Genomic DNA, 19,385 nt, shown 5'->3' with positions numbered 1-19,385 from the left:
AGATGGAAGTGTTCTGTTTTTTACACCTTTTTAGTGCCTTCCATTGAAAATATTATCCCAGCTATTCTCAGATGTGGCATTGGGCAGATTTCATTGAATGCACACATAAAGTAGTGTGTATAAACATGCAGTTTTATATCAGCCCTGTCTTATACATGGGAAAACTAAGGTGGTGGGAGATCAGATATATACAGTAATAGGGTTTCAGAACCAAGCAGAAATTCCTGGCTCTTTTGCTCATATTTTTTCAGACCATTAGATCAAACCTTGGTAGATAAATAGATAACTAGATAGATAGTTAGTAGATTAGCATTCCCATGCCATAAGTCCTTAGTTTATGAGGGACCTGAGTGAGGAGTGGTACAGGTGTTGTCTCTAAACAGACAGTTGAAGATGTTTCTTGCCAAAACCTTATTCTGTGAATACCTTTGGAAAAGTGCTGAACTTCAGGCAGTCTGATTGTTCTTCAGAAGGGAATTCTCAACATGAAATATAAATTCTAGCCCTAAAAGACAGAAAAAAGTATCTTTAACTGTGAATTGTATAAAGCATAAAGGCACTGCAGGAGTTTTGCTAGGAAGTTAAATAGGTAGACTCATTGGATTTTAAGCTCATTGTGCCCAGTAATCTAATGGCTGTTGTAGCATTAAAAAAAAAATGTTAGTTATGCTAAGTACCTGTTATGTTAGTTTTTAGTAGTCCAATGGCAGTAATCTCATGTACTTAGAGCAGCATTATAACTTGTGGAGCTGCTCTGTTTCAGAAAAATAGGAAGTGTTTGGAAACTGCATTGGTTTCCTCACTTTTGAAGTATACATGTAGTTGCATATACAATCTTTCCAGGTCTTTCTCCACGGAACCCCATGAAAGCACCCCATGAAATCAACACATCTCACTGCACTTGGTTAATTTCTTCCTACAGGGCTTTTTCTGAGAATTTTGGGCAGGTGCTATAAATACTTCTAGAAGCATTCCAAATTTCCTAGCCATACCATATTTGTTACTGGTCTATTCACAGTTGCCCAGGAAGCAGCTGATTTTACTCTATCAGAATGCAGAATAAATAGGAATCAAGCAGCTAATATGTGAGTATTTTAATAGTTGGGGGAAATGTGTGCATAAATAATGTATGTGCATCAATTTGCATATTTGCAAGGTGCAAATGTCCTAGTGAATATAGCTCTAAGGGAGAAAAATAATGTCAAGGAATTACACTGGCACAGACTCTGCAGTTTGTGCAGGATGTCCTGAGTATAAGCAGGTTCTAATGAGGGAAATGGAAAGGGAGGAAGGTAAGAAACAGCCTAAAATTCTAAATTAAGTCGTATAATGAAAAAAAAAAACCTAAAATCTGTAAGTATTTTTTAGCTTTCTGAAATTCTCAAGTGTTCAGTACTCTGATTTCATTTTTACTACTTCATTCTTTCTCCTGCTCTCCCCCTTGAGTGAATAAAGCAATAAAGCTACTTCAAAATCATGAGGCATCTTATCTCTGTCCTCCTAGCGTGGTCCCAAAGAATGACCAGAATTAAAGGTAGTTTTAGATCTTGGGCATGTTTTACCAATATAAAGTTGGCTGAGATTATTTTCCCAGTGCTTTGAACAGAGTTAAGGTTGTTTGTAAAATACAGCTTAACTGTGTACTTACAAAGTTTGTTCAGTTTCTGAAAAATAAGGCTTCTGCTTAGCATTTTCAAGCTGTTTAACATTTTTTATGAGGAAAGTCATTTTGATAAGGATTTCATGTGTGAAATAACTGAGACTTTCTTGTTGGTTCGGAGGGCTGAAGGGCTAATCGTGTTTCACATCCATTTAGCAAAGTCTTCTGTGAGCAGAGTTTTCCCTTTTTAAGGAAGCAGTGCTTTGTTAGATACATACTTCAGTGAGTTGTGCTGTTCCTAAGAAACAAAATAATAAAATTGAGTTTGCAATCAGGCCAAAATAGCTCTGCCCATCCACTTATCATAAATGTGAGGAAGAGAGGCCAAAACGTTAGTATTCTTTCACTGCACATGGTCTAGTACCAATGGCAAAGGCTGACTTAAGGATTTGGCAGTAGTTACAGCACCTCATTGCAGCCAAGATCTAAAGTGCAACTGCTGATGAAATAGAAAGGGCACATGGGTGAGGTTTGCTATGCCCAGGTGTTGCAGTGTAGCCCTGCTTCCTAAAGCCACCAGTTGTTCTCCATAGATAAAATTAATTAATTCTGTGACATTGCTGACTTAAAGCTACCTGTAAGGATGCTATGGAGGCAGGCATTTTTAAGTGTCCTGGTGGGTGTATAAATGTCTGTAAGCCTGTTGGAAGCAACACAGTCTGGGAAATCTGCCATTTCCACACAAAGCTTCAGGAACAGGGCAACAGGGTATCCATGTCTACCCTGCCAGTTGTGGAATTCCAGTTCATATTCACTTAACCATTGTCTCCCTCTTTCTGCAATTTGCTGAGGGGTCAATCTAAATTTACACTTTTATTTTTTTAATAGTGGTTGTACATGTCTTTTCAGATTAAATACATAATAAAGGCTGATGATGCTTTTATTTTGCAGGTTGACATCTAATATTGTATCTCTAAAGATAAGAAATGTCAGACTTCTTTCTCTACTCTCTGGTTGTGCCTGGTATCATTCACATGCTTTTTCTACATAAAGATTGAAGCATAAAATGCTGAGCAGAATGTCTCACCCAAAGTGTATTCTAAGTTTAGTATATTTGAAAGCAGCAGGAGAAGGCATGCTGAATTGTCTCATTTTAATGCAGTGGGAGATATTTTTGAGATCTTTTCGTTAAGGAAATAAAGGTTGGGCCATTTGTGTATCATGAACTCTGATCAAAATCAGCTGGTTGTGCCTAGTTTTGGTTTGCAAGGTCCAGACTTGTGACTGTAAAAATGTACTTACTGCCTTTTCTTTCCCTCTCACAAACAGGGCCTGGTCTTTGAGACTATTTTAAAAGCAAGAAAACATGTATTTAACTTTGTTCCAAATGCGAACAAGAGGGAAGATTCATGTAATACCAATCTGCCATGCTTCATTTTTGGCTGGACTGAACATTATGCCTGAGGGATGATGTGGTCTAAACTTTCACAAAGCCTATGAAATTTAACCTGTGAACTGCGATAATCTCTTGGTGGTGTGTCTCATTTGTGAAGTAAACAGCCTTCAAGAGAAGCTGTATTTGCACAACTTCACATTTTAAAGGCATCTTGTTTTCCTGAAGTCTTGATTGTGATTAAATTTGAGCTGGTATGGACACATTTTTATTGACTTCATCCATCCAGTTAAGAAACATAGCATAAGCTTCCCTATGTAGACCTTACATTGAGCTGCTTGGTGCTAACCAGGCAGTTGCTTTACATTTCACTCCAGTCATGTTGAAGTAAAGTCAGTCCTGGTATTCACATTGGGAAATATTTGCAAATTTTATTATTTTGGTGCCTATTTTTCCTTCACCCACTAAAATAAATGAAACTAGCAAACCTGCTTTACTTTCTCTTCCACAGCCTCTTCTTCCCTCTTGACGTCCCTGTGCATCTGCATATCCTTCCCTCCCCCCTGTCTAAAGGTACCACTACCCTTCAGGGCACACATTGGGAATATATATTTTTTTCTTCATTACATTTAAAAGCTACTGCTTTAGCAAAAACAGCTTTTGAGCCATTTCAACATGAGAACAGCTGTAGCAGTGAGATGAGAAATGGTCCTAATATAGAGAGATTTTGGGGGCTGCATTGCTGAGTTGGAAATGCCATCCATAGAATATCCCCCTAGTGCTAAAACCTATCGAAATAGATTGGAATGACTTCTTGGATTCTTTATTATTTTTAATGACTTGTTGTGCTATATCCAAAGGAAGTTGGAGAAGACTGCTCACTCCTGAACTTAGCTTCAAATGCTCTTCTGTGCATTTGGTCCAGCTCTACATGCAGAAGAGGAGATGGAAGGAGAGTGTATCATTGTACTAGCAGGGGGAGTTGTTTTAAACTCTGTGTCTGTCCAGCAAATAATGTTTTTTCTGTTGTTGTTGTTCTCCCCCAGCTCGGGGATTGGATCACATTGCTGAGAACATTCTGTCATACCTGGATGCCAAATCTTTGTGTGCTGCTGAGCTGGTGTGCAAGGAGTGGTACCGGGTGACATCTGACGGGATGCTATGGAAGAAGCTCATTGAGAGAATGGTCAGAACAGATTCCCTGTGGAGGGGTTTGTCAGAGAGGAGAGGATGGTAAGGAAACTGAATCTTCACCTCTTTTGCCCCCATTCAGGACAATAGGGGTTATGTGTTTCAAGCCATATTTGGAGAGGGTTATTCAGCACTGAAACATCATGTTGGTTCCAAACCTGACAGTTGCTTACACCAAAAATCAGGGTTTGGGTAGTTAGGGCATCATTTGGCTACGTGGCAGTGTGGGGGATTTTTTCCTCAACTTCCTCATCTGGCCATGCTCTTACCCCACTGTGACAAGTGAGATATATGGACTGAGATTTTTACACCCAGCTGTCATTCAGTTCAAATTAGGAAGCAGTGTATGCCTCGTGAGAACCCTAAACCGGTCAGCAGTTTAGAGCAGAAGAGCTTTTTCAGGAGTGGCAGTGGGAGAGCATGTGCTATGAATTAGTTCTTTCCTGATAGGTCTGTTTGTTTTCCTCAGCAGATTTTCACTATTAGATGTCTGTTTAATTTTCAAACTGGAAGCTGAGGGTAGGTACCACAGAGAATAGGGGACTTTAGAAATGCAGATAGATTAGTTAATAATCATCTGGAATAGCCTTACTGCAATGTAGGTCTCACTCAAGTTTGAAGCTGCTCTGCTAACATTTCATTAGAACTTTCTCTCTCAGGGGTGCACCCTTTAATACATAATTTTCTTTTCCAAGGGTGTCCCTAGGATGTTGGCAGAAGGGAAACTGGGTATGAATATTTCATAGACAAGATAAAAGTGACAGCTCAGGCATTTTGGTTGCTATTAAAAAGAAAAAGATACAGAGTTGCAAACAAAGACCCCTGGTTTATGGTTAATTTTGTTACACTGTTTGTCTCAGGAAGTAAAGGCAAGTAAATCAGGATTATGAGACATTCTTTAAAAATAAATACTACTTTGATCTACCTCTAATAGTGCAGTGTTTCTAAAGAGTGTAAAATAAACACAAGTGTGGCAGTGGTAACTTTGGCATTTCTTTTAGTGCCTTATTCTCTCCAGGACTTCCATTTTTCCTCCCCACTGTTGAGGTCATGGAATGTCCTAAGAGGAGCTTGAGAGGTCATTTAGTCCTTTATGTTTCCCATAGGCAGGGACAGGTTTTTCTTAATTCATCCCAAATCTTGGTCTTGTTCTTAAAATCCCCTACTGATGGAGAGTTCCCAGGCAATGTCTAAAAAAGGGATTCCACAGTTTCACTTTTTAACTCTTTCTAACTTCAGTGTTTGAGAGGTTTTCCTGATATTTAGGCTACATTTTGACTTGTTACATTTAACCTGCACAGATAAACAGGACAGTTTCTCATTCTCCTTTCTGCAGTAATCCTCTCCATGTTGGAAGATGACCGTGTTTCCTATGTTTTGGCTGCACTAGCCAACCATAATGATGTGTTGTCTTGTACTCTAACTATTTTCAGTTTTCTCTGTTTAGACCCTTCCCAATTACTCTACTCCATTCTTGGAGTATGGTGTAATCAGCTGAGTATCTTCTGCTGAGGCATCACTGAGGTTTGCTCCCTCCACACTTCAGAAATAACATTAGCTCCAAATACTAGTCATACAGACACATGACATTTCTAAAAGATAGGTGCAAAATTTTGCTTCTCATCTCAAGGACAGTCACCCTGTTACTGCACCTCTTCAGGTTTGTGCTATGTGCTGGAGGTTGCTTCGACACAAGCAAGTTATGCCCTCTGGTTATCTCTTTGATCAACAGATAGAGCTCTGTGGATAAGAGATGAAGACAAGAAATACCCAGTGCAATTGCATTTCTGCCATATAGAATGTTATAGCTTGTAATCAGTGCTAGCTCTGTGCATGGCACAAGGAGGTGACTAACTGGACAGTTCAGAATGATGATGACTGGTGTTACTTGTTTACAGCTCCTCAATTTGCACAAGCTGCCTGATTTCAGCATTTGCAGCTTGTGCTTTACAACAGAGCCCCTCCCCATTCTGCAGCATGGCAGCCTTCACTGGCAGATTGTCGGGGAGCAGTAAGGGTTACACAGATTTAGAGAAATATAAAACAGAAGCCCAAAATCTGGGCACGCTTGTGTCCATCTGATTGAATTGGCTGGCCATCAAAACCTTCAAACAATAGTTCCTTTTATCCCAGAGCCACAGCACAACAACTACTGGGATGCCATGGAAATTCCAAGCAATCCTTCAGCTGAACAGTAAACAACTGACTATACATGCAGCAGGGCACGACTTACAGGTAGCAGCTAGACTTTGTGTTACCTTAGCTAGTAAAGTTAGAAAGAATAAGAAGATTTTTAGGCACATAGGCTTGTACAAAGGTTTTTCTATACCTGCCCCAAGTCTTCCAGGATGTCTCCGAGGTATTCTGTGCATCTCCATAGAGGTTTTCGTCTTCCTTGGCCAGTAATACTAATTTTCATGAATGCACTTCCTGGCTGGATCACATTAAATAGGCATCTGTCTAGTTAGTGGTTTGTCGGCATCCATGTGTACCATCTTCGTGTGTTTGTTCCTGTATACATGTCTGCTGGTCATCGTATTTGAAGAAACAGGTAATTCTTTTGTCCAAACGTGAAAGCACCTTTCTCTTGAGTTGTACTTAGAATATTTTAAAGAAGTATCAAAAGTTTTTTTCCTGAGCATTTGTCATTTTGTTTGTCCAGTCCTATAGTTTGTACTGCCTTACAACCCAAAGATTTTGGTTCACTGTTGTGGTATCTCTAGTTCAAGTGCATCAGGGCAGCTAATGTACAGTCTCTGAAATGAGTTTTGAGGTATACTGAATGGAAAGGACAGGAAGGAAATACACAAGGAAGTATTGAACAATTAATTATGCTGTAATGGAGCAAGGGAGGGAGAAGTGGAGAGCTGGCCCAGTGTAAACTCTGTGTCTCTGATGCCAGGATTACACTCGGAGGCATTTGTGCCTCTCTCCGTTTTGTGAGGCATGTTGCCAGGCAGAGCAGCAGTTAGTACGCCCATGGTGGGCTTTACTAGCTTCCACACCGTGTTTGGTGGCTTCTTAACTTCAGGATGAGGAATTAAAGTTTTTTACACAGCAGGCAGTGATTGCTGTTCACAGATTTTTTTGGTAGCGAAACTCTAGCTTGGGATATGAGTATTCCAAATCAGTGTTGAGATGAGGGAGGCACTACAGATGAGGTGTTTGCTTACCAAAACAGAGTAGTAGCAGTAAAATGTCCATGTAGCCAAACTGACACTGTTCCTGCTAATGCAGATAAAAGCTAGCCTTGAATGCGTAGTGAATTTGAGGGTTCCTTGGCTTGTTTTGTTTTCTTTGCAAGCTGTATTTTAAAGGTGACCTCTGATAATGTGTGTGAGTACTGCAGGCATGAACCATTGTCAACCCTTACTGAGCTGAATGGACCCATGTCCATAACAGACAATTTATTTCCCTTCCCTGAGTTACTAGACACAGATTTTTCTTGGGTATTTCAGTGTTAAAATATGACACTGACATGTTGCAGGGCAAACAAACAAGGAACCATCCCATCTTAGTAAATTAAGTTTGACTATGAATCTGTCAGCAGTGGTTACCCATTTGTAAAATGCCAGGAAGACCTTTCTCCAAAATGCTGAAATGTGATTTGTGTTCAATGGAAATGTTCTTTGTCTTCCAGGGGGCAATATCTATTTAAAAATAAACCTCCTGATGGAACTGCGCCACCCAACTCCTTCTACAGAGCACTTTACCCCAAAATTATACAAGACATAGAGGTAAGAGACAGCTGCCAGATGTGGTGGTGTTTCACTGTTGGTTTTTCAGTTTTGTTTTCTTCAAATGTTCCTGATTTATTCATGATGCTGAAATTCTGGGGACATTCCACTGCAGTGTAATATTTCATTAAATCTGACGTGTCTTTGTCTGGAGTTTGTAGATCTGGGATAGTTATAAAAAGTTCTGCTACTCCTTTAGACAGAGGATGACTTGGGTTGTTCAGTGAGCTGTGTGCAGGTGGAGTCTCTGCACTTTGCACATCAGATATCACAGCAGCACCGTAACATCTTGGTTTTTCTGTTCCACAGTACTTTGCTCCTCCTGGTGCAATGAGACCTAATAGGCTGTTACAGGATATCAAGAACTGAGGCAGGGAGAGAGTGCATTTCAAAAGTCTGCAGTTCTAAGGTTCAGGGAAACAGGAAGCAGCTGAGCATGTTTGCCTAGCATTTAGTGTGAGCAAAATGGCATGTTCTGGTTGTTTCCTAATGGCAGAAGCAGTGCTCAGGCACTGTTGGGACAAGTTTGTAAAAGCACTTAGAGTTCAACTGAGACTATCTTCAGTTAATTAGCTGTTGGATCATCACAGGGGACTAAAGGTTGGAGATACAAAAGGCTTTTAGGTTACATCTTCCTCACCATTCCCAACAACACAGACCAGTTTAGCCATGATATGTTTTCCAAGCATTTGTCTGTTTGATTGGTTTTATTACATGTATTCTATAAAGCAGTTATGTCATTGTATGGGTCTGATTGCAGGAAAAAGCATAAAGAAAAGTGTCTGCTGCCTTCTCAACCAAACAAAAAAAAAAAAAGGGAGGTAGTTCCATGCTTTCTTTTCCCTGCATCTTATTTGTCTCCTGTCTCTCCTCAAGACAATAGAGTCGAACTGGCGGTGTGGAAGGCACAGTTTACAGAGGATCCACTGCCGAAGTGAGACAAGCAAAGGGGTTTATTGTTTACAGTATGATGATCAGAAGATAGTAAGCGGCCTAAGAGACAATACTATTAAGGTGAGAATGCTCCATCATGGCATACTAATGACTTGGAGTGCCTATGCCATAAATAATAGTGTCCTAATTTTAGTGACACATACCCAGTCTCTTGTTAATAACCTAGCCTTCTCCTTCCCCTTCCCCCATCTCCCACCTGTACAGCAGCTATGCCTCTTTTATCTGGCTAGAGAGACCCTGTTTGCAGACAGGCTTCGCCAGCAGAGTTTCTGTCCAGGAGTAATTACAGGCTATGTAGTTATTGGGCCCTGTACCCTAATAAGAAGGGCAAAACCAATATTCGTAGTAAAGCTGGTAATATCAAAGATGTCAATGTACTGCACCAAAGAGCTTGTAGAAGACTCTGCAGATGCCACTAAAGGTGTTCTAAATGCACTATGGAAGATGGGCTGTAGTGAAAATCAGTCTAGTCAAACCGCTTTGTGCTGAAAGATGAAAACTTTACTGAACTATCTGGTTTTGAATGTTTGCTTCTTAGATCTGGGATAAGAATACATTGGAATGCAAGCGAATTCTCACGGGACACACGGGTTCTGTCCTGTGCCTCCAGTATGATGAACGGGTGATCATTACTGGATCTTCAGACTCAACAGTCAGGTGTGTGCTCATGATTTGGACCTTTCTGTTTGCCTCCTAAGATTTCAGCTTTGCAAGCTGCTGAAATGATCTCTTCTTAAACATGTACTGTTCAAGCAGTTCCATGAAGTAGTTCAGCAAATTTGTTCAGCATTCTGCTGTCCTTGTTTATCAGATGTCCATGCAAATCGCTGTCAAGGAGAAATGAGAATCTAAGCCAAGGCCAGTCAAGGTCAAGATGACTTAGGAAGGCCATCTAGCATTTCATCAAGGTTTTGCATGTTTTGACACTCCCTGAGAATGTTATAAATTCTTTTTGAGAATAACTTTTTAAGAATTGAAATTTTCAAAGTAAGTTTGAAGGTTTAGTCATCCATTGTCATTTAATTTTAACAAATATGTATGACTAGATATCCTATGACTTTAAATTAAATTTCAGCATGACGTTTCTTTTCATTCAATATTTCTAACCTTGCTATCCTTCAAGTCTCCAGTAAAAGTCTGGACACCTCAAGGTAGCACTTGTGGTGCATGTTGTGAATTTGTGAAGTGCATTAGTCATATTAGAGGATACCAGAGAGTGTAAGACCTGTAGTGTAAATAGAGGCACATATGAGTTAATGAATTGCAATATGAACTTGGATGTGAAGGGGCAGGTCTGACTTCTCCATGTTGTTATATATTCCCTCCTTGTCAGAGTACAAGCAATGCTCATGCAGTGGAGTTAGACAGCAAAAAGCTGCATTGGTGGCTTTTTCTGGAGCTATTAGCATGCTTTCCTGTGACTGCAAGCTCCTCTGTGCTTGTGTAGACTACTACTGTTAAGCTAATAACTATTAAATTGAATTCCTGATACGTGATGCATGCAGTCTTGCAGTTCTGCTAGGTTTTGGGGTCCTGTCATTCATAGCAATCCAGAATTTCAGCAACGCCACCTGCCTGGAGGTGATGTGGGAGCTGCACTGGGCTAAACAGATCACAAAAGGAGAGGCTGATTTCTGTAACAAGCACTGTCATTTTGCATATCAGGCTAGGCAGGCTAAATTGCAGACTGGCTACTTGCCCAGGAATACTTTGTCTCCCACTGTATCTATAAATGTTTGTGCAGACCCCAGAGACACATAGGATGCATCACTTTTATCCTTGGGTCTCCTCAGGAAGAGAGGCTTCATCCAATAGACAGTACAGATGGGCTCTTAATGCTTCTGAGATCTCAGGGATGCACTTGTCCAAAGAAGTCAGTGGGTCTCCAGCTCCTGTTCACTTTGGCAGCCCTGTCTGCAAACTGTTCGTATGTTAATGGCTCAGGTCTTTAGTTTTTTCTCCTTTGCATTTTCTAATTGGAATGTGGTTTTCTTTCTCATTTAGAGCTTATAAGTTGATGCACTTAGTTTCCATAAGTTAGAAAATAAGACATTAGAAGTCTTTCTCAGATCTTTCTTACTGCTTGCGTTACTGACAGCAGAAAGTTCTAACTTCTTCAGGGTCTGATGTGCCTGATGATACAGCCATTTTCTGCTTCATATAGTGTATCTGGAATACAGGTGTGATAGTGCCAAAAGAAATCTCTTTATGGAGAGCAGAAGAAGTTTCTGCCAACAGAATAGCCCAAAATAAATATTTTTAAGGCTTAAAATCTTCATTTCAAGTTCTAGAAGTTCTGTATGAAGCTTTCATCTAACTTGCATCTTAAATTATCTTCAGTTGAAACAGTTGGTTCCAATAACATTAAATTGACATAAATGTTATGTCTTAATTTGGGTATTCAGCACATTCCTGGAATGTAGCTGTGTACCAGATGCACCGCAGGGTAAATGCAAATCATGGTGCAACTTGTGGCAATTAAGTAATTTTGTATTTTTTTGAAAAGAATTGTCTTGTCTTCCTGCTTCTGTATAAATTACCACTTGAGCTGATAGTCCTGTGAGAGAGGTCAAAAATGAAGCTTGTCAGGGAACTTACTTCTCCACATTGACTGGAAATGAAGTGTGTAATAGGCTGGCACAACCAGGAAACACCAGTCTTTAAGGCCATCAGTCTTCCACCTTTCCTCAGCATTAAATTCCTTTAATTAAAGAACGCTTTTTTTCCTGGGTGCATTGTTTTATGGTGTTAACTGCATTGCAGGGTTTTTGGCTGCTGGACTGTCTCAATGTACACATAATCAACAGGTTTATCTAATACAATTTTTAATGAACTATTTAATAGATGTGGATATAACTTGTGGTGTTTGCTTCTCTAATAATGCTGGAGAGTCAATTACCCCTCCCTGTCCCTCTCTTGCTCTGCGGAAAATTCACTGTGCAGGTTTTTAACTCTCTTCTCTCTGGTTTGAAATCTGAACCTTGCAGAGTGTGGGACGTGAATGCAGGCGAGATGCTGAATACACTGATCCACCACTGCGAAGCTGTGCTGCACCTCCGCTTCAACAATGGCATGATGGTGACGTGTTCCAAGGACCGCTCCATCGCCGTGTGGGACATGGCCTCCCCAACAGACATCACCCTGAGGAGGGTGCTCGTGGGGCACCGAGCTGCTGTCAACGTAGTGGACTTTGATGACAAGTACATTGTATCAGCATCAGGTGACAGAACTATAAAGGTGAGGTGTTTCAGAGGCTTTTTATTTGCAGCACTGGGGTATTTATTAACAAAGAACAGTGACCAGACAGGGAAGATGGCCCCTGGCAGGATCTTCCTTTAGAAGCAGTGTTCCTCCTGCTCATTTGCACTTGTTCCTGTTGAGCTGGTACAACTCATTTACGGAGCTTGTGGCAAATCAGTTCCAGATACAGATGCAGTTGAAAAAGAACATTTTTTTTCTGTGTTCTTTTTCGACTTGACCACTTCCATAACCTCTTCAGTCATTTAAACAGTTGTTAGAGGGCAGCATGGGGACAAAAGTGAAGGTGAGTGGATAGGAGACACTTCAGTGTTACTGCTATGATCCCAGTCTGCAGCATTAAACCTCAGGAGAATCTATCTCATGTGTAAATTAAATCATAGCTCAAGAGTGCTAAACCTGGAAGCTAATTTGATACTGTGTGGCAAAAATCTTCTGTGTACAGTGACCCAACCTGCTATTGGTTGCAGACTATAATCACAGGTTATCAGAGGGGCGATTTTCCCAGTCTTAATGATAGCATCTTCATTAAGAGCATTCTGGATTCATCTATATATCATACAGACACCATCTTTTGTTAGTCTCTTCGTAATAATTTTGTCTCTGTGTGGTTCCCTCCCCGCTTCCTGTCACAGGTATGGAACACTAGTACCTGCGAATTTGTGCGCACCTTAAATGGCCACAAACGAGGCATTGCATGTCTGCAGTACAGAGACAGGCTAGTAGTGAGCGGCTCTTCAGATAATACCATCAGGTGAGAGACCAACTCCCCATCGCAGGGTTCTGTGCAAGCACGCTGTCTCTGGTGCACTGGGACATGCAGAGGCTAGGCAACAGGAGTGCTCTGTACCCTTGTCAACTTTGAAATATGCTTTCTCTGGTATAGAACATTGGCAACTACTGGAAAGAGATATTAGAAGCCTGTTTTACTGTGTTGTCTTTCATCCTCTACATCTCAAGAGTCCCATACTAATCAACAAGTTGCAGTGTTCTGACAGTTCTGGTGTATGAAAGAGCTGGCAAGTACCACTTTCTACGATGTCCTCTTGTGATATTTTAATTGGACTGTGTGTCTAGTTAAAGGGGTCAGATTTGCAGTAAGAGGCATTTAATCCTCTGCAGAAATCCTCCTGGGCTCTCGCCAAACTCTTCTTGTGGTACTTGGCACCTGGTTAAGTTTGGAACAGCTGGTTTAGAGCATGAAGTTCAGTTTGCTGCCTTTTGCACTTCTCCAGCTGCCCTGGTTGCAGTCTGAGATTTAACTCTTTCTGGTATCACAAATCAGAATTTCTCCCTATATCCTGCAGCTGCTGGCAGAGGGATGTCCCACTAATTTCAGGATGTATGGAACAAGCTTGAATATTAGTTTACATGATAAAGAAAAATGGCCCTGTCATGGAAATGGGAGTAACAACAACCTCCTTTTTCCCTTTGTCATTTTTTAAAATAATTGTCTGCCTTTTGATAAAAACTTGAAAGCTGGACAGTGTAAGAAGGAACCCTTCACGTCAGTAATAACTTTTCCTCAGTGAGAATGATCCATGCTATTGTTTGTCTGTGGACTTGGTTTGCATCATGCTGCCTCTCCCTGCTCTGCATTCTGTGGAAGACAGTGGTCCTTTGGTTGACATCACCAGGTCACTGTTCCAGATTTTAGTGCAGGGCTGTCTGAGAGCATGACCAGGAAAACTAAAACTTCCATCTCTTAATCAAGGGAAGAGGTATTACAGGTATTGTAGAAGAGCAGCACCACTAAGTAAGAACTTCTGCATTTCAAATAAAAAAAACAAGCTTCTGCAGTTGTACTGTGAAACTTGGCCTCAGAAGTAGAGCAAGAAATAGTTAAATACTACAGCAGTTAGGGAGGGATCTAAAATATGCAGTGCTAATAAAAATAAATGTCAAGATAGTGATAATGCTAAACAGGAATACAGTTACTTTTATGCTTGCATTGGACAAAATCCCTACTTGACAGATAAATTATACTAGAATTTCATGAATGTCGACAGTGAATCTTAATGGAAGTCAAGTTTAGCAGCAGTGTGACCAAGGTGAAAGATTTGCCCAGTGCTAAAAGACAGTTTTCTCCCAGCCATTAGCAGAGGTCACAAGTCAGTGGAAGAATGACGAAGATAAAGGTTCCTAAGTCATCTTTGTGGATGGCTTGTTGCTTTGAAGGTTTGGTTTTAATCTGCTACTAGTTGTGTGCTGGATTTCAGTAGAGGCTAATACAGAACTTAGAAGTCCATTATTCCTCAGTTGCAGGGAAAGTTCTTTCCAGATGACTTTGTGATTTCTAGTTCTGCAACTGCAAACGTTAAGGACATGTGAAGAGACTTCTGTAGGGAGACTCCACATAGAAAAATTACTTACATTTTGATTTAGGCGGGAAATTTCACTTTTGTAAGAGGCTGCAACTACATAGGCATCACTATCATTGTGCTAATTTCCATCTAGCAGAAACTGGTCCATCAAGTTTAATCCAATCACTTCAGTATCTTAGCTTTTAGGGCCAAAGTTCTTAATTGCAACAGACAAACATGGTGTAGAAAAACAGAACCAGGGAATTTAGGGCAAGAAAATAAAGTTAGACTAGATCATCTTGGGTTAAGTTTTTAATGAGTAGCTGGTCTTCATGTGTTTATTTCTAGTGTGTACACACGTAAGGATCTGATACTAATCTGTTTAGACAACAGCATTCTCTCTAAGAGGTGGGGATTCAGATTCACCTGCCTTCTGTACATCTCCCCAATCTGCTTTCAACTGAATTAAAGGCTGAGATAATTGCAGACCTCCCTCTACTTCTGGAAGGTCTCCCAAAGTTACAGGAAGGATCAGTGGTAGTGTGTTTGACTGCATACACATTGTAGTGACTTTTTTTTAGTTAGTTCTCAAGCCTTAAATTTAGTTATTTTACTGTTTGTTCCTTTGAATATTTAAAGAAGTAGAAGTTAGAGAGACTTATCAAATCTGAAAAGGACCCTTGGCACCAAATCTACTAGGAGACCCTACTCTTACTAGCAATTATCCCCTTTGTGCATGAGAGCCCATTTGCCATGTGGCAAGGAGCATGATTGCTTCTTGTAATCCCATTCAGATTCAGGTAAAACCTCAGACTGGGACCTGAAAATACAGGCCTGAGTTAGTGTCATGCAGCCTCCCAGAGCTGCTGGCAGGTTCAGGATCAATGGCAAGGAATGGAAACACATGGCAAAATAGTTCCTGGCACAAGATTGCTTTTCAAACCTTTCTGCACCAGTTAATCTCTTGGCATTGTCCGTCGTATTTACAGTCCTTGAGAGACATAATGCTCTCTGACCAGGCAGAGTGCCTTTGGATGACCTTTGCCAGGAGGAGTTGCTTGCTCTGACCTTGACTTGTGTGCTGTACTCAGGTGAAAACTGTTGGGCCCTTCACAGATTCCTGAAAGATCAACTTCACCGATTGAAGAATCGCTTTGTACTCCTTGTTGGCTTCAAACATGTGCATAGACATACCCTTTCTCAGTTCTACAGTGACAAAAACGTTCTGTTCATTCTTCTGTTGTCCAACATGAGAGAAACTTGTTGTGGCAAGACGGCTGCAGTCATTACCCACCAGCCTTGGGCACACATCAACTGAATCTGGATTATTCCGGGGAACCTCAGGAATAAAATATGTGGGGATGGTTTATCTCTTTCTTTGTCTCTCAAGCAAAAGTGACTTGACCTCTCAGCAGCTGTGCTGCTTCAAGATGTGTCACCCAGAGAAATTCCACAAATCTCCCATATTTCTCACTACTGTGAAGTTCATGCCAGTCAGAGCACTTACTGAATGAGCATTTGAGACCATTTGTGACTGTTTTCTTTCTGCTGTGTGTCAGGGAGTCAGAGCAGATATTCCTATTACAAGACTGCTGTATGAGCAGAGCATGTCTCAGCCATGATGAAACACCTCTAGACAATACATGTTGGAGAATTTCAGTTCTTGTAGGCAAATAATCTTTCCTTATCCATGGTAATTGGGAGTTATGTCAAAGAGCTGGCAAAAGTATGGAAAACAAATAGGCTTGCTTCATAACTGTTTGAAGTGTTTAACTGTTTTTCAAGGTAATGTGCAAGAGTAAAAAATATGTATTTTCATTTATTCTCCATGCTGAAAATCCATCACAAAAGCCAAAACGCTGGGATAGTTACTGTTGAGAGAATAATGTGTTTTTGGGCCTCTTACTTTATATTGGTTTGGGTACCAGAACTTTTTAAAATAATACATTATTAGAAACAGTTCACATAGAACCACAGGAGTTATTTGAGAGCAAGAAAAAAATGCATTTCAAAATAATAAACACAGAGCATACATTTTATGCATAAAGTGCCTGGATTACGGATTAAACATACTTTAAGGGGGAGAAATGACAAAGAAAAAGGTTTTGTTAATTCTTGTACCTCTGCCACTATATTGATAACTTAATTTGTCTGATGATAGTCTCCAAATCAGAAATGGGCTTATAGGGAACCAGAAAGGGGCTCATGCCCTGTGAAGGTGATCATATCAACTGAAACAAACTGCCAAGGGGATTGGTAAGTCTCCCTCTCTTAATATCTTAAAACCAAGGCACAACACTTTTATGAACAATGGACCTCAGTAAAATAAAGCGAGGTTCACTGTGAAGATAACTGGGAGATATCCTGTGTTACTAGAGCAGTAGATACTAGACACAACTGGTTTGTGACTCATCTCTACAGTGTTACTGTAACATCATAGGAACACGTGGAAAAGTGTGTATCCATTTAACTGTGGGAAAAGGAGTGATAGTTTGTTTCTTCTTTGTTGTTCCATCATAATCTTTATTTCCAAGTTTCCATTAACAACAAGAAAATGTTTCATTGCAATGCTAAGGTATTAAAAAATTCTTAATGCTCCTTTGTACTCTCTTCCAGGCTCTGGGATATCGAGTGTGGGGCGTGTTTACGAGTACTGGAAGGCCATGAAGAGTTGGTGAGATGCATTCGCTTCGATAACAAGAGGATAGTCAGTGGGGCATATGATGGGTGAGATTATCAGTGCAGTCAATGCTTTGCATCTTCCTGTCTGTCTCAGTGTCTCCCATCCCACTTTGTGCATCTTCCATATAAATACCAGACTCTCTGTCATTTCATGGCCAGTAAACGAGGACCATGCTACAGAGCATAGCTTTCATTCTTCTTTTGAAATAAGTCCATGTGATTTGATGTGTGTGGTCCAGTTCTTGTACTTGTAAAAATATCTGACTGACTCAACCAGAAACTCCTTCCAGCTCAGCCTCTTGTAAGAGCAGTCTTTCCCATCTGTGGTTGTCTGCAGGACCATTTGCCATTACAGACTAGTTGTCTGCCCTCCTATGTGTTTGTTAGTTACTACCACCTGCTTTTTATGTGTTTTATGTTATTGACAGTATATTTTTACCTCCCATTAAACTCTATAAGCTTTACGAAGGGGAAATGCAAGAACCAGGTCTCAAGAGCAGAAGGATTGCTGTAATTTTCCTTAAACCGGTGTATTAGCTAAGTTGTACTAACAGTTTTTTGTTTTTTTTCTGTGAGTACTTGCTCTTTTCTCTTTAACAGAGCCATGGTGTTTGTCTATTTTTTCACCACTAGGAAAATTAAAGTATGGGATCTTGTGGCTGCTTTGGATCCCCGTGCTCCAGCAGGGACCCTCTGCTTGCGAACCCTTGTGGTAAGAGCTTTAGGTAGAGGGGTTGAAGAAAGTGTGCTTGTTCAGAGCAGTCTTGAGCTGTGAAAACTCAAGGTCAGTTTAGTCCGAGTCTGCAGGATCTTGAAATAATTTCTAAGGGTCTGGCTTTTTTGGGTGTTCAACTTCTTTTAATTTTGCAAGCTATTAATTGCAAGCATTAAAAGTTAGAATCTCTGGCCTTTTCACTCCTCTCTGGACTTTTCAACAGTTTTATTCTGTGATTTGAAGTTAATAATTGAATCCATTTTTTAACTTATCCGCATATGCCAGTGGGTTTACATTGATCTGTGTGTACCCGATGATGTAGCAGTAAGTTCTCTGAATTGTTGGCATGAAATTTCTTAAAAATGCTATGTTCCAAATTTGAGGAACAGGAACAAAAACATTTTTGGGATTGCTTTTAACTGCCTTTTGGATGTTCAGAGAAAAAGCAGGTAAGGACTGAAACAGACAGGGAAATTGCCTTATGCTTAAACAGCAACGACTTTTTTCATGCTGTCCACTGGTTTCTAGTGCAGGTCAATGATGGTGGGGTTAAAATGTCATTATGTGAGTGTTAACAACATTCACAGTCATGTTGAACAATGGCTCTGCTTGGTCTTACAATAATGTGGGAAAATTGTGAGAAAAATGCCAGGACAGCCAAGGCCTTGGGGTGGTTCCTATAAATGTTCCTCCACCACATTCAACCCAAAAAAACGTCACTGTTACTGAGCATAAAGAAAGATTTCAACCAGTACCAAAATCCCATTGAAAAACAAGTACTATATGTTTTTATTTCTTAGGCTAAAAGTGTTTGGGCAGTGTTTTGACTGGTATATTCTAGACCTTTTCCTGCTGTGGCACATGACTGTAGTCTGTGCTCTAAAACAGGATTGTACCAAGGCTATCTGATTCTCTAAAAGTGTGGTTACTTCTCACCACCTGAGCTCTGCTGGCTGACCTTCTTCACACTCATGAACCACCTGAATTGCTCCTGTTGTAGATTTCACTGAAGTACTTTCCATCACATGTGGTGCAGGCTGTAAGGTTACTGGAACTCAGCTGACAGGTAGTAAGATCATTAAGCCATGCTACCCTTTTTCAATCATGTATTTGGACCATCAGCTACAGGATCAGAATTCATAAGAGCTTTGGATGCCCGCAGGTGCTGTGTTGAAAAACCTTCTTGTTAGCCAGATAGAAGTGCAAATGGTTTCATGGCTGAAATCCAGAAAAATCCTTTGTCATTGGTCACCCAGTTCCAAGCTACAGAACAACTGTGTGCCCATGAGCTCATATCCTGAGAGTCTTAAGCTTGGTATTCGTAGTGTTTCTGCTCCAACTTGAGACAAATGTGTGCCTAGTAACCTGTAGACTTAATTTAACTGGTGTGATTTCCTTTGCATTTTCCAGCAGTGGACAGCCAAAGTGCCCCAGCTAATTATAGTATAAATCAGAAGCGGTGGGATGGAAGCACTGTAGGAATCTCAGCACATGGATATTCATAAATCCCTGTTTGATAGCAATGGAGGGGGCCAAAAGCAGGATGGGGAGC

The 19,385-nt window shown here is 40.5% G+C and overlaps 1 protein-coding gene across 5 annotated transcripts in view; it reads left to right on the top strand.

The window, feature by feature from the left end:
• BTRC (beta-transducin repeat containing E3 ubiquitin protein ligase) overlaps positions 1-19,385 on the top strand; it is a 115,938-nt gene that overhangs the window by 93,189 nt on the left and 3,364 nt on the right. For 3 of the 5 annotated variants that reach the window (XM_058840820.1, XM_058840817.1, XM_058840818.1), the window contains 9 exons: positions 4,040-4,226; positions 7,825-7,921; positions 8,798-8,935; positions 9,414-9,532; positions 9,687-9,743; positions 11,863-12,112; positions 12,769-12,887; positions 17,053-17,163; positions 17,752-17,830. In XM_058840820.1, the coding sequence (XP_058696803.1) occupies positions 4,040-4,226; positions 7,825-7,921; positions 8,798-8,935; positions 9,414-9,532; positions 9,687-9,743; positions 11,863-12,112; positions 12,769-12,887; positions 17,053-17,163; positions 17,752-17,830 (1,157 nt within the window). The remainder of the gene's footprint in view (positions 1-4,039; positions 4,227-7,824; positions 7,922-8,797; positions 8,936-9,413; positions 9,533-9,686; positions 9,744-11,862; positions 12,113-12,768; positions 12,888-17,052; positions 17,164-17,751; positions 17,831-19,385) is intronic. The other 2 variants (XM_058840821.1, XM_058840819.1) reach the window with 1 other exon arrangement.

The sequence above is a fragment of the Poecile atricapillus genome, chromosome 6 (genome assembly GCF_030490865.1).
Source record: "Poecile atricapillus isolate bPoeAtr1 chromosome 6, bPoeAtr1.hap1, whole genome shotgun sequence".
Taxonomy (NCBI): domain Eukaryota; kingdom Metazoa; phylum Chordata; class Aves; order Passeriformes; family Paridae; genus Poecile; species Poecile atricapillus.
The sequence above is the reverse complement of the archived record's forward strand: the minus strand, read 5'-3'. Positions and strand labels throughout refer to the sequence as shown.